The sequence below is a fragment of the Saprolegnia diclina genome (genome assembly GCF_000281045.1).
Source record: "Saprolegnia diclina VS20 unplaced genomic scaffold supercont1.61, whole genome shotgun sequence".
Classification (NCBI taxonomy): Eukaryota; Oomycota; class Saprolegniomycetes; order Saprolegniales; family Saprolegniaceae; genus Saprolegnia; species Saprolegnia diclina.
Window position 1 is genome coordinate 136,388 of NW_008246128.1, and position 13,634 is coordinate 150,021.

The 13,634-nt window shown below is 56.3% G+C and overlaps 7 protein-coding genes across 7 annotated transcripts; 3 read left to right on the plus strand and 4 right to left on the minus strand.

Annotated features, from left to right (window-relative positions):
- The first annotated feature begins 415 nt into the window (after nt 1-415).
- SDRG_13558 (hypothetical protein) lies at nt 416-2,166 on the plus strand. The gene has a single exon (XM_008619653.1). The coding sequence runs from the start codon at nt 420-422 to the stop codon at nt 2,145-2,147; it is 1,728 nt and encodes a 575-aa protein (XP_008617875.1). The 5' UTR covers nt 416-419; the 3' UTR covers nt 2,148-2,166.
- Nucleotides 2,167-2,493: 327 nt separating this feature from the next.
- On the minus strand, nt 2,494-3,923 carry SDRG_13559 (hypothetical protein). The gene is made up of 3 exons (XM_008619654.1): nt 3,508-3,923; nt 2,736-3,453; nt 2,494-2,678 (listed from the first exon to the last, which is right to left on the minus strand). Exons 1-3 carry the CDS (start codon nt 3,877-3,879, stop codon nt 2,569-2,571), a joined length of 1,200 nt encoding a protein of 399 aa, XP_008617876.1. The 5' UTR covers nt 3,880-3,923; the 3' UTR covers nt 2,494-2,568.
- An 856-nt stretch (nt 3,924-4,779) lies between these two features.
- SDRG_13560 (hypothetical protein) lies at nt 4,780-5,570 on the plus strand. The gene has a single exon (XM_008619655.1). It carries the CDS (start codon nt 4,844-4,846, stop codon nt 5,522-5,524), a length of 681 nt encoding a protein of 226 aa, XP_008617877.1. The 5' UTR covers nt 4,780-4,843; the 3' UTR covers nt 5,525-5,570.
- A 57-nt stretch (nt 5,571-5,627) lies between these two features.
- On the minus strand, nt 5,628-6,675 carry SDRG_13561 (hypothetical protein; the record flags this gene model as incomplete). Its single annotated transcript, XM_008619656.1, has 1 exon — nt 5,628-6,675. One exon carries the CDS (start codon nt 6,673-6,675, stop codon nt 5,665-5,667), a length of 1,011 nt encoding a protein of 336 aa, XP_008617878.1. The 3' UTR covers nt 5,628-5,664.
- A 221-nt stretch (nt 6,676-6,896) lies between these two features.
- Nucleotides 6,897-8,016, minus strand: SDRG_13562 (hypothetical protein). The gene is made up of 6 exons (XM_008619657.1): nt 7,852-8,016; nt 7,643-7,797; nt 7,472-7,590; nt 7,341-7,422; nt 7,160-7,295; nt 6,897-7,110 (listed from the first exon to the last, which is right to left on the minus strand). Exons 1-6 carry the CDS (start codon nt 7,955-7,957, stop codon nt 7,019-7,021), a joined length of 690 nt encoding a protein of 229 aa, XP_008617879.1. The 5' UTR covers nt 7,958-8,016; the 3' UTR covers nt 6,897-7,018.
- Nucleotides 8,017-8,700: 684 nt separating this feature from the next.
- SDRG_13563 (hypothetical protein) lies at nt 8,701-10,511 on the minus strand. Its single transcript, XM_008619658.1, has 2 exons — nt 10,397-10,511; nt 8,701-10,344 (listed from the first exon to the last, which is right to left on the minus strand). Exons 1-2 carry the CDS (start codon nt 10,504-10,506, stop codon nt 8,766-8,768), a joined length of 1,689 nt encoding a protein of 562 aa, XP_008617880.1. The 5' UTR covers nt 10,507-10,511; the 3' UTR covers nt 8,701-8,765.
- A 1,359-nt stretch (nt 10,512-11,870) lies between these two features.
- On the plus strand, nt 11,871-13,617 carry SDRG_13564 (hypothetical protein; the record flags this gene model as incomplete). Its single annotated transcript, XM_008619659.1, has 2 exons — nt 11,871-11,999; nt 12,054-13,617. Exons 1-2 carry the CDS (start codon nt 11,878-11,880, stop codon nt 13,615-13,617), a joined length of 1,686 nt encoding a protein of 561 aa, XP_008617881.1. The 5' UTR covers nt 11,871-11,877.
- Nucleotides 13,618-13,634: the final 17 nt, after the last annotated feature.

Sequence of the window (13,634 nt, forward strand, 5' to 3'; positions counted from 1 at the left end):
CAATTTTCGAAGGCTAGCTGGCCTATTTCGAAGGCTAGCTGGCATCAAATATCTGGTCGCCAACGAAGGCGAAGGTCAAGTACCAGATGTAAACGGTATCGGGCGTCGCGTCGCTGGGTACCGCACACGTCACGCATCGCGCACGAAAACCATGCGTTACCTACCTCGGATTCACCATCGACGCCAGGAAGCTCAATACATTACGCTAGCCACGCGACAGCAAGGCTGCGTAGCTGCTGGTGCCCATCTTGTGCGATTTCAGGCATATATCGTGTTGGCATGACAGGGCTTTCGTACATTATTGAAGCAATCTCGCCGCTACACAGGCCCCACTTGACCTCAACATGTGTTGTGACGGCGGCACGGTACACTGTACCTTCGGTGCGACTGCCACGAGGTCACATTTTCCTTCTTGCAGCATGCCGGGGACACCACCAAAGCAACAAGGTGTGTGGTTGCTCGACCCAAAGGAGTTCGAGTATCACGCGTCACCAGACACCGACACGGCCGTGCTCGACCTCGGCAAACTCTGCACCTACGACGACCCGCAAGAAACGTTCACTGAGCGCCACGACGGCGCGCTCCGCGAAGGTGGCGCCGTCCCGCTCACGTCGACCGAAGCGTGGGCCGTTCTAAGCCAGTACGCTGGTGTCGGCATCTTCCTCGGTGTCTTCCCGGCCATGGCGTACCCTGTTTTCCAAAACTACCTCCGCATGCAAGGCTACCAAGTGCAGTCGTACCAAGCGCTCATGCGCCTCAGTTGGTGCGTCAAGATCTTTCTTGGGCTTCTCTCCGACTGTATTCCCGTACGCGGGTACCGCCGGCGCCCGTATATCATGCTCGGGTGGCTCATTGCGTCGATTTCGTGCCTCATCATGGTCTTTCTTCCATTTCCTGACCCATACTACGGCAAGGCGTCGCTCGTCAACAAGCCGATCGCCAACATTTCCGTCGAAGACCAGCGCCAATTCATGAACCTCTCGGCGCCCAACAGCGCCGGTATCTTTGTCATGCTCTCTGCGATTGCCACGTTTGGCTCGGTCATGGTCGTCTGCGCCGCCGATGGGCTCACGGTCGAGTACGCCCAGCGCGAGCCCGCCGCGACGCGTGGTCGGTTCCAGACCATGATTTACGTGGTCCGCGACTCGACCAAGATTTTGCCGCAGATCGCGGTTGGCCTGTGTATGAACAGCTTCCAGTACGCGGGGCATTACGACTGGAGCATCACGCCGAATGTTGTCTACGGCGCGCTCCTCGTGCCGTGTGGCATTTGCTTGACGACCTCGGCGTTTTGGATGGTCGAGCAAAAGGTGCGGCCGTTCACACTCGCGAGCTACTTTCAGTCGCTTTGGCAGCTCATCCAGCTCCGCGTCGTGTGGCAACTGTGCATGTACCTGCTTTTGAGTCAAATTTTCCTCTTTTTCGAAGAGACGGTCACGACGCCGATCCAGACGCTCTGGCTGCAGCTCGACCCGGTCTTTGAAGTTTTGTGGGGGCCCGTCGGCATTCTTGGCGGCTGCCTCTACTCGGGGGTCATGTTCTTCCGCGGCAAGTGGACGCTCGAGTGGGACTGGCGCCGGACGATCATCTACAGCACAATCACGCTCGTCTCGATCGACGCGATCTTCAAGCTCACGTCGGTCTGGGCCGTGGTGCGGAATCCCTACTACTTTGTCATTGGCAAGTCCCTGCTCCAGATTCCCCGCGCGATCGTCTTTCTCTCGGGCGCCTACCCGCTGGTCGAGATCGCCGACATGGGCAACGAAGGCGCCGTGTATGCGCTCGCCGGTACCTGCGGCAACCTCGGCGTCCCGTTCGGCACAGTCCTCTACAAGACGGTCGACTCGTTCTTCCATGTGTCGATCAATGACATCCAAGTCGACGACACGTTTGTGCGCTGGGAGGTCTCGTACTGCTATCTCATTTCGTTCAGCGCCAAGCTCTTTTCACTGGCGTTTCTGGGCCTCTTCCCGCGCCAGAAGGCGCACGTGCACCTCCTCAAGCGCCGCGGCGAGTCGAGCAGAGTCGCGGGTACCATCATGGTCGTGAGCTTTGTGCTTTTGCTCATTTACTCGATCGTCACCAACATCCTTCCGTTCTATAAAGCTACGTCGTGCCTCCGCATTGCCGGCGGCCGTGGCTGCTAAGACGATTTCTAAAGTTTTGATTGTCTGTAGTGCAGTACAATGCGAGCAGTGTTGTACCTGTTGCTTTGCGATTGGCTGCTTGTTCGGAGATGGTACATTCGTCGTTTTGATATCTCTCTCTTGCAATGCCGTGTGTGGACGTACTTATCCTGACGCGAGGGGCTATTCCACGCAGCATAACTATCAGTATGGTTATCTCTTGAACTAGTCGAGTCAATGCTAGCAAGAACAGCTAATACATCTACTATTAATAGGAGTAGATTACAGCATGAAGGCCACGTCATTCCACCAATGGAAGGTCCGAGAACCCTCACGAATCTCTCAAGGGTGAGGTTAAAATCCCTAGTTCTATGTACAACATCGTCAAAATAAATTATAGGTCCTAGTCTGTTATCTAGTCGCCATGGCGTCGATGCATGATCTACACACTTGTCGCCGGCACGAGTGCGCGGCCGGGGGGACCCCGAGGCCGACGGCGTCGCGTTGGCCGTGGGCTAACTCCATCGTCGTTCGTGGTTTGCGGGTCACGCACTAATGTACAGCCTTAGCTCGCTAATTCATATCAATTCCATCAAAGTGATATCATACCGCGGTAGACGACCCCAGTTTTGGTAGCTGCCCGGGGCCTTGCACGTGCCGCCGGTGGCGTCGCCGTCTCTGGTAGTGCGCTCGCACTGGATGGCGGTGGCGACACATCTTGATGCTGCGCAATCATTCGCTGCAGCATCATCCAGTCGTGCACAAGCGTGTTCGACCCCAAGGTCTCTGCGTCTGCGGAAATTGAAGTCGCCGCTCGTGCCTTATCGTCGTCGCTTGCGGACGACGACGACGTGTCGTCCTCGAGTACCTTGTACGCATTGGTCGCCGCAGCATACGGTGACGCGTGGCTGCGTGGCGTTGGCTCCTTGCCTCGCTTGCGGGTCGACGCCGACGCAGGACAGGGCTTGGGGCGGCGCAACGTCTCGGTGGCCGTGTCACTGTCTTCCTCGGGGGCCGCAGCCACCTTGATCGACGGCGCCGTGTCGACACGAAGCGTGACCTTGTGGGCGCGGTTGTTGGAAATTCGTGGCTCCTTGGCGACCATGGGCTTGGGAATAGTGTTGTTTTTGCTGGGCTTGGGAATAGTGTTGTTTTTGCTGGTGTTGTTGCCAGAGGTGGAGTTAGGCAACTGCTGGACCCGTGGCGTGACCGCCCCCAGACGCTGCATGTGCTCGGCGCTGGGCAAAAACTCTGTACCGACAAACGTAAACGTGATGCAGTTGGCTCGGATCCACGCCTCGGTGAGCTCGCGGCCGTGAAATTGCATCTACCACATGTGAAAACCCACAATTTGAGTTGAAAATTGGTGGCAAAAATGTACCTTTTTGGCCACGTGATCGCGAAACATGTCGTTCGTGACGACGTAGCCGTTGTGCTTCATGGCGTAGTCGATCATGAAGAAGTCATCGTGTGCCTGAGGCGGTGTCAGGACGATCTTCTCGGCCTCTACAAGAGCTTGCACGAGCGCCATCTCGGCCCGCTGGTCGCTTTCCATCTCAGCAGAGCACTGCCGCGTCCGCGGCGTCGACGTCTTGGACCGGAGCCAATAGCCGGGCGCAAAGGCAATGACGCGCACGCCGAGCGCGTCAAAATGATCCAAGGCACTCTGGAGGCGGTCGGTGCGCACGGTGCCGCGCACGAGGGTCGCAATGTTGGCAGCGTCCAGCACAACGACGGGACCCGTCGTCTTCATATCGATCTCGTGGTTTGTAAATGCGGAATGGTTGCTCCTCAGTCACGTAGCGATCGAAATCGAAAACAATGGCCACCGGCTGCGTTTGGTGCTATTTTTAGCCGCTTCACTGCGCTGATTGGCCGCGACAAAGATTGAGCGGCACGTGATTGGTTCGGCTGTCAGAGCACTGGATGGGGATTGGTCGCATTTTGATGCGCAAGTTTCAACTCCACCATAGATCTCGGCCGCCACCTTCAAGGTCAAACGCTTGTTACTTGCAAGTTTAGGGTTCATCCAGGCACTGCATGGACGCGCAGCGGGTATACATGTACTGAGAATATCTAGATGGAGGCGCCCGCTGTTTACACCGAGTTTTGAGCAGAGTGGATAGCTCGTTTGATATGTAATCACGACCACCCGGTAGTTCCAGTCACTACAAACGTCATGCGGAATGTGTACACAATAACACATAGTAATGTGCAGAAGTACGGTGGGTCAAGGTACTGGCGCAAGCGACAGCAATGTCGTCTGCTGCATCGGATACCTTGTGCTTGTGGTCGCTGCAAGAGGCGCCGCAACAAAATGGCACAAAAATAGAGTGGACGCTTGATTTCTCTGCTGTTGACACGTACGAGTTCTTATCGCAATGCTTACTACTGAACTTTACTCTGTTGAGCCGTTGGTTGTGTAGGGTTACTGACGTGCAGGCGACATCGACTCTTGATTTGTTCACATTTACCAGTGCCTATACATGTTGCGTCGTCTTTTGAATGGTGCAGGAGTAAACACGCAGAGTTGTGTGTCCGGCATTACGCACCTCTCGTGTGGCTTGCGAGCACACCAACATTCCCACACGCCGTTGCAGCATGCAGCGCAACGAGTCTCCTTGACCCTTCTTCGCTCAGTTTGCCATTTGCAGCGTACCAATGCAGTGCCTCGCGACCGAAGCACGGCCCCGACGTCGCTCTTTTTGACAACGCGCATGCGACGCTTCCTCTTGGTGCGTTTCCAGCCCGTGAGCTACCAATTAAAGCGGTACTTTGTCCTCACACAAAACGTTCTCTCGTACGAAGAGTGCGACCGCAACGGTCGACCGCTCGACCGCGTCGATATTCCCGTCTCCAGTATCAACGCCGTGCGACTCGGTGGGGCGTCCCACGCACGCCTCGACACCCGCGCGTCCGCGATCGACGTCATCACAGCACACAATGGGACGCTTCAGCTCCGCCCCGAGTTGGCGACCGATTGGGGGGCGTGGGCGCAGGCGCTGTGCAGTGTGGTGCCATCGCGCTGCGTCGACCCCGCCTTGCGGGACCGCTTTCAACTACCCGACGTCGACCATGTGGATGTATCGCTCTTGCTGCTTGCCGACGACACGGTCGGTGACGCCGTCGACACTATTGTACACGCCTACCACAGCCGCCTCAACGCTCCGCTGCGGACCGACTGTGACATGAGCAACTACGTGCTGTGTATGACGGACAATGACGTGAGCTTGGCCAATCGACAGCGCTTGTTGTGCACCTACGAGCACGTGCGCTACTGCATGGCGTCGTTGCAGCCGCTCCGCGTCACGGTGACGCTCGCCACAGACTACGTGTTAGCGCGTGACGAGACCTTCGTCGATCCGTACGACGCGTCCATTTACACATCATGTCAGTAGCGAGGTATCCACATAACTCGCCACGAATATACGAATATATGATTGGAATACTAGAGTACTAGAGTGTCTGCGTTCATGGAAAGAATCCAGCAACACGACAAATTCACGCCAGCACATGTTCATCTATTTAGACAAGCCATCTACCACGCAATGCCCAGGTACGGCGCGTCGCCTCGCGTGTCCAGCGTGCAGGACCCTCCGATCGGGATCAGCGTGTGGGGCGTCGTATGGCCAAAGTCGACGCCGTAGACAATGGGCAGCGTCGATGGCAGCTCGTTTTTGATGCGAAAGATCGCCTCGACTTCCTTTGCACCCATCTTGGAGTTGAGCTCGAAGCGACCGACCACGATGCCTCGAAGCGTTGCGGCAAAGCCAGGCATGTGCAAAAGGGCTTGCACGAGCTGGTCAAAGGTCGCGACGTCGTTCTCGCCCGTGCATTCAAGGAAGAGGACGACGTCGGGAAACTGCAACGGAAAGTACGGTGTGCCTCGAAGCAAGCCGAGCACATTGAGGTTGCCGCCCAGAATCGTGCCGCGCCCGACGCCGCTGCGGACAACCTCAAAGCCGGCGGTGTTTTCAAACTCAAATTTGGGTGTCGGGTCGAGAAACCAGAGGTCGTTGCGCCACATTGGGCTCGGCGCCGTCGCGACTTCAATTCCCGGTGCGGTCGACATTAAAACGCGCACAAACTCTTGAATGGTAAACTCGAGGCCGTGCGACATGCCAAAGGTCGAATAGTGCGGTCCGCTGAACGTGACGAGGTGGGCTTTCGCCAAGAACGCATTGATGAGCGCCGTAATGTCCGAGTAGCCGCAAAACACCTTGGGATGGGACCGAATGAGGTCGTAATCGAGCGCACTTAGGAGCTGGTTGGCGTTGTAGCCACCAATGACCGTGAGAATGCCGTCGACAGTTTCGTCAAGGAACGCAGCATGCAGGTCGGCGACGCGGTCAGCGATCGAGGACGAGTGGCGCTGACACGGGTCTGAGGCGAAAATGTGGTCGCCAAACGTGAGCGTGACCCCGAGTGCCGCCAACGCCGCGTTCGCACTCGTGATTGTCGCTTGGCTGAGGATGGCGGCGTGTTGAGATGGCGCGACGACCCGGACCACGGACCCGCGCTGCAACCGTCTTGGTACGACCAGAGGCATTTTGAAACTGAGGACCATGCTGAGATGCTGAGGGGAGAAGGCGGTATTATTTGCATCTGGTTCTGGAATCGTGCTGGATGTTGACCATACGCGCATTCTTGTGGACAATTAAATTGTCCAGAACGTCACGCTGTGAGGCCTTGGGGTCGATCCTCATTCCGACCTCACTTCTCAATGGGTTGTTGAGTTGATGAGCACGTCTCAACATTCAAAGTTGCTTTGCGTGGTCTCACCACTAACTTTTGCACTTTTTATAGAAGAATGACACGCCAAAATCATGTAATATTTGGTCGTAGAACTAGTGATCGACGTCTACGGTTGAATAGAGATCCGTGGACAACATTCACAACTTGCTATCTTCCGGAATTCCGAGCATCGCGTTGATGCGAGGCAGATCCGCAAGACCCTTCTTGACGTGGAAGCTCTTGAGGATGCCTATGGGTAGTGACATAAGATTCTACGATCTTATCGCGCCGGACGTTACCCTTGTCGGTGTAGTACTGGATGAGCGGCTCGGTCTCGTCTGTGTAGACCTGCAGCCGGTGCTTGACAACATCGAGCGTGTCGTCGGCGCGCTGGACAATCTTGTTGCTCCCGCACTTGTCGCACGTGCACTCAGCCTATAGCACGCTATCAGTGGTGCGATATCTCGGGACTGCTGGTACCTTGGGCAGCAACGGCGGCATGACGTACTCACCGCTGTTGATGTCGGCCACGTTGTAGCCCGTCCCGCACGAGTCGCAGACGCTAGAGACAAGGTATGAGCTGTCGGTGCAATGCATCCCGAATGACGCACCGGCGGCCGCTGAGCTTCTCAATGAGGACCCACTCGGGCAGCTCAAAGTTGACAACCGAGTCGAGCGTTGCGATCTTATCGAATTCAATCGCTTGGCTCACGTTGCGAGGAAACCCATCCTAAGGACAGTATATGCCATGAGAGCACGTCGATGGCATGCGGAGGTATTACGAGGATGTAGCCCTTCTGCGCGTCCTTCTCCTGAAGACGCTGACGCACCATCGTCAAGATGATTTCGTCGGGCACGAGCTTGCCCTGGCTGCTGTAGTCCTTGATCTGCTTGCCAAGCGCCGAGTCGCGCTTGATCTCGGCGCGGACAAGATCGCCTATAATTCATGCACATCGTAGTTAGACCTTGTGTTCGTAGATGGAGACTCTACCGGTCGAGATGGTCGGGATGCTGAGCTTGGGCGCGATGCGCGTGGCGTACGTGCCCTTGCCGACGCCGGGCGGCCCGAGGAACATCATGCGGAGACGACCGGCCATCGTTGTGTTTCGTTGGCAAAAGCGCAAGTGGCCGCTGCCGCCGATTGGCCCGAGCGCCGCAACATCGTCAGGCCGGTCGTATTCATGACGCTTTTTTATTGTACATACAAAATGCAAGTGCAAAGTGTCGAAACTTGAAAAATAATAGAGTGGGACCACGGCACAAACGCCGCTGATTGGCTAAAATCCCGTTGACGTAAGGCCACGCACTCGCAAATCAGCGCGGCAAAGCTTATGGCACCAAGTTCAACTGGCGGGTTCGATCGCGGCCACGACGCTTCCAAATGGCAACGATGGTACCAGACGTCGAGAGGGATGCGCACAGGACACGCTACCATGGTCACAGCAGATGCGTACCGAGAGAATCTTTCGCGCGTCGTCGATAATTGATAACGCTACGGACCGCAATCTGGTCGGGTCCTGATCAGAGCCGCGTCTGCGCTAGTGTCTGGGCATGAGGTCTGGAAAACTGCCGTCGAAAAGAGCTGTTCGTGAGGTGCAGTGGATGGCAACGTAGCATCGATGGCGTCCTCCTCAATGCACATGACAAGGAAGCGCGCTATACATGTACCGATGACAACATTGGTAGCGAATGTCACGGAGTCCAATCGTGCTGCGTACTGCTCCTGTTGGGTTGCAGTGTAGCAGTAGCTGCCGGCATAACTTCTTAGCTCAAGGGCCGGCCACCACAGAGTGCCACGTATACAGGTCATATATCCGTGTTGCGATCATCATCAAGTCGGACAATGGGTACTCGTTTGTGATGCCATGGAGATGGCAAATTCTCTTCTTGTTTGCATACAATCGACTAGAGAATCCAGTGCGATCCGTCGGTGCCATACTCAAGCGTGGCCACGCCGTCCTTATCGTAGGCAATATGTCCAAACGCCGAGGTCGGACACACACCGCACGCGATACCAGCGTGACGTGGGAGGTGCAGTGCATCGATCAAACTCAAGCGGTACGACGTCACACCCGTCGTCATGTGCGAAATCACATAGCAGTCGCTGCCTCGAAAGCTAAACGCTGCGTTGCGCTGGTAGTGGCGGTGGGTCGAAAAGAGCAAGTAAATGGACCCGCCCTTGTAGATCTTGGGAACACGCGCCTTGGGGCGGCAGCAGCCAAACACCAAGGCGAAGAGTATCCGGTGCTTCCAGTCGTTGAAACTCACCTGCCCAAACTCGTCCTCGTCCTCAATCGCCATCGACGCGGTGGGCAGCGTCCGTGTAATCACGAGCGAGAGGCGGCGGAGCGAGTGGTCGACGGCCGCAACTGTGGTGCGCACCCACACAACTTGTCGGAGCCGGTACAGCGCGCTGCGCAGCACGGGCATGCCAAAACCGTAGGCGAGCGGTAGGAAGCCGACGAGCATCGAGTAGAAGAGCACTGGCAGCGCGTCCTCCTTGTAGTCCCAGTACCGCTCGGATGGTAAAATGCACGTAAACAAAAAGTGGTAGACGTCAATAAAGAACGGAATGCGGAGCTGAAGGTACGTCATCGGGCCGACGGCAATGGCAACGACAACCGCGACGCTGGTCGGATCGGCTTGGGCGCAGCGATGCTCGGACGCCATGCGCCGCACCACGTAGCCACTCACGTTGAGCGTCAAGTAGGCAAACCAAACGGTGCGTGAGAGGTACAAGGTCGCAAGGCCAAACGTCATAAAATTTTGTGTCTGGCCAATGCGCACAAAACACTGCCCGACGACTTCCAGACTGCACCAGAAATCAATCACAAACAGCACGCAGATCCACGTGTTTTGCAGAATAAGGCACGTCGGATCGCCGACAATGATTTCCAATCGCTCGCCAAAGCCGCCGGCGCCAAACCGCCGGAGTGCTCTCGCCAGCGACCGGTAGTGCACATAGTACGTCGACCAGAGACGGTACAGAATCAGCAAGGTCATGCCGACGCGAAAGCCAAACTTGCAGTAGAGCCACGTGCGCGAGCCGCGGCTAAGCTGCGCTGCAAAGTAAATGCAGCGGGAGTCGTCGATCCAGACGGCCGAGACCGACGACGGCTGCCCAAAGAGCGTCCCGAGCTCGACCAATGCCGTGTCCGAGGTGTTGCGCAGGCCGACGCTGGCTGCAAACACCCAATTTCGCGCGCGATTGGAGTAAAAGGTCGAGCCAGGAATACCCACAAAGGTAAACGAGCTGTTGGAAGCGAGGTCGAGCGGGCACCAGAGAATGTCGACGTCTTGGTTGGTGTCGTAGACGTAGTTGCAGGCGGTGGTGACCTCGAGCGCAGAGTAGAGTGGTCGATAGAACGCAATCGTGCGTGCTTCGTAGGCGGCAAAGGTCTCATGCGGGCCGACCGCGACGCTGACGGTGGGCTCTACGAGGTACGTCCACGGCAGCGGCTCGGTCGTGTAGGCTTTGAGCGGCCTAGACACAAAGGAACGTTGAGATACGAAGAGCGAGATGAGAGAAGACGTACATCAAGGCGAGGTTGAAAAGAAAGGCACAGGAGAATAGGATCGAGGTCTTGTTGAAGCGGACGAGCCGCAGCGGCGTCCCAGAAGGTCCTGTACCCGGTGCAATCTGCATGTTTGGACCTGATTTGTTAATGTATTTTGGATAAGGAAACGGTTTCGAGGAGTTTACGGTATGCTATATTCGTGTCCAGTCGTATGACGTCAGCGTCACTCGTTATGCCAAGACGTGCTATCGACACTGCAAAGCCGTAGACCAGCAGAAGGCTTCCGAGAAGAGGGCGATTTCGGTGTACGTGTCGACGCGATTTGCCGGCACCAAGAGCGGACGTAATGCAAGTCGACGAAAAGCGACCGCCGGAGCTGACAATATGAAAGAGGTTCAACGAGAAGCGCGATACCATTCGAGACATTGGCGGGGTCGACTTGAGCAAATTGCCGCTCCAGAGTCAATCAGCGAAGGAAGTTGTCCATGTCATGGAAGGCCAAGTAGCCAAACCAGACAATTCGCGACAGCGTTACAACGACGACCGTGAAATCGCTGGCCTGGCTCAGCTGAAGCGCGTGACCATCTCGAGACTGCACCAGAAATCGACCACAAAAAGACGCAGATCCACGTGTTTCCGACGATGATTTACAGCCGCTCGTTTTCGCCGCTTGTACCATAGCGCCGCAGCCCGATCGCGAACCATCGGTAGTGCACATAGAAGGTCGCCCAGAGAAGGACCAGAATGCGAAAGGTCATGGCAATGCGAACAGCTAGTTTCACGTAGCCCCACGCCGTCGAGCCGCCGTAGAGCTGGATAGCCAAGTTGAGAACCCCACGGGCATCGACTCAGAAAATCGAAATGGCGCCACGAGCCCAAAAAGATCATGGTATTTACGACGGCGGACGCCGATCCACTGCGAACTTGCGCATCGCGCACCCATACGCGGGCGCGATGCGAGTACAAGACGGCGCCAGGAAGGCGCTCAAGTTCACTGCGTAGTGATCCACACAGGATATTGACGCCGCCTTCAAGCTGCCGGGCCGAGTATCGTTGGGCGTACACGACGCGTGTATGCGGAGCTCGTACGAAACAATCGAGTCGGTGGCTTGCGTTTCAGGAGGCATTGCCCAGGGAAATGGTTCGGGCATGTAGACCGTGAGCGGCCTAGAGTGAGAGGGTTTGAAACCGAGAAATTGAAAGGAAATCACTCACATATACTGGCAAGGTCGAGGAGAATGCTACACGAGAAGAGCATCGAAATCTTGTTGAACTCGACTGTGACGAAGCGCTCGGTTCCGGCTGAATCCGCATCGAGCTTGTGAGTTGTGCCAAAAAAAATTCAGACTGGACCACACTGTGCATTGCACGTGCTTTCTACTCGAACGACGCAGGCGACGAATTTGTCAAGAAGCCTTGTGACGACTCGTTGCATGGTTTGCTTTCCGTGCCAATCGTGCGGCGTTTCGTTTCGAAAATATCTATTTTCGCGCCTCGGGATGCGCAAGGCGATCATGGACGGCCCACTTGCGATCGGCGTCACGGGGCGACATCGCGTTGTGTACTTCAACAAGGTCTCGGTCGCCTTTAGCTTTTGCTTCCTTCTTAACCTGGCCGCCATGTACGCTGCTTGCCTTGTCCTTATTGGCCTCATGGGTTCTGCTCCTTGAACTAGGCCTCTGAAAGCGTACCTCTCGGAAGCGCTTCCCTGGTCGCCGCGCCCAACGCCCACTGTCGGTGTGCAAGTTGGGCCAAACCAAACCTTTGAGATGTATGAAGCCCACGCCCTCGAATTCTACCGCAACCACTACAACAACAGCACCCTGGACCTCAAGACACTGTACGCCTTCGACCCAGCGCAAGCTCTCGACATTATCTGGGTGCCGATTGCCTTCGTCGACGCAGGCGACTTTTCGTTTGCGGGTCTCCCAGGCTCAACCTTCTACTCGCGCCGCGCCCGCCGCACGGTCAAAGGGTTCATGACCAGGACCTCCAACTTGTCGAGCGTTGCGGTCATTGAAGTCGGTACGCTTCTCGGGCAACCGTCGTCTGTCTCGGGCGTCTGGGTCGAGGTGCTGCCGACGACCAACGCAACTTTTCTGTATTTTGCCGCCCAGCTCAGCCCCGGCTCGACCCAATGGCTCTACATCAAATTTGCATACCGCATTGGGCTCACCTGTGTCATTCTGGAGCGCATGTGGTCAACCTACTTTCGCCACTATCGCACGCTATTGTGGAACCTGCGCGCGCTCGGCGTCCCGAATGTGACGGACACTACGTTTATCGAAATTGTCATTGGCGACCCGACCGCACTCATTCTTCAAAACACGCTGGTGTGTGGTCTGTTTGTGATTGATTTCTGGTGCAGTATGGAGATTGTCGGTCAAAGCTTTGTGCGTCTCTCGCAGCTCCAGAATCTGGTGACGTTTTCGCTCGCCGCACTCTACCTCTCGCGCACAGTGTGGTTTGCCTACCTGCTCTTGAACCTCACAGGTCGTACCGTGCGCCGCTACCATCTCGAACGTTTGATTGCTCAGGTTGACCCCACTACGGTCGCGATCGCAGTGCTCGTTAGCGTCGGCCCCGTCACGTTTCTGCAGTCCCGAAGTGGGTTTTTTGTGGACGTCTACCATTTTCTCTTTACATTCATTGTTCCAAATGATCATATCGACGACTACAAGGAAGACTGTCTCGCAGCCATGCTCTACTCGATTCTGATTGGACTCTTGCCCATCAACTACGGATTTGGTAAACCAATCGCGCGGGCGCTGCACGAGCGCGCCCGTGGCATGCTGCGGCGCCAAGCACGCTCGATCCGCGTGCGGCCCTTGCGGTCCCATGCAACGCGACGCGTCACGCGTCATGCCGACGACTTTGGCAAGTTTGTCTACAACGACTGGAAGCACCGGTGCTTGTACTCAATTCTGACGGCGCTCAACCCGCAACACGTCTCGGCGCTCTTTATCGGCGGCTCGATTTACAAGCTCTTCGATACGCACCGCGGCTTTCAGCGCAACGCAGCGTTTAGCTTTCGTGGAAGTGACTGCTATGTGATTGCGCACTCACCAACGTCCGTGCTGTCCTACCGTCTCAGTCTAATCGACTGCCTCCACCTCCACCACCCGCATCTGAAACTCCACAACACGTACAAACGCGCGTTTGGCCATATCGAATTTGCGCCTGAGACCGAGTCGCTTGTGGTGACGCTGGGCCGCGACAAGGCGCGCTGGGTGCAGTGACTCTCAGTGTGAAAATG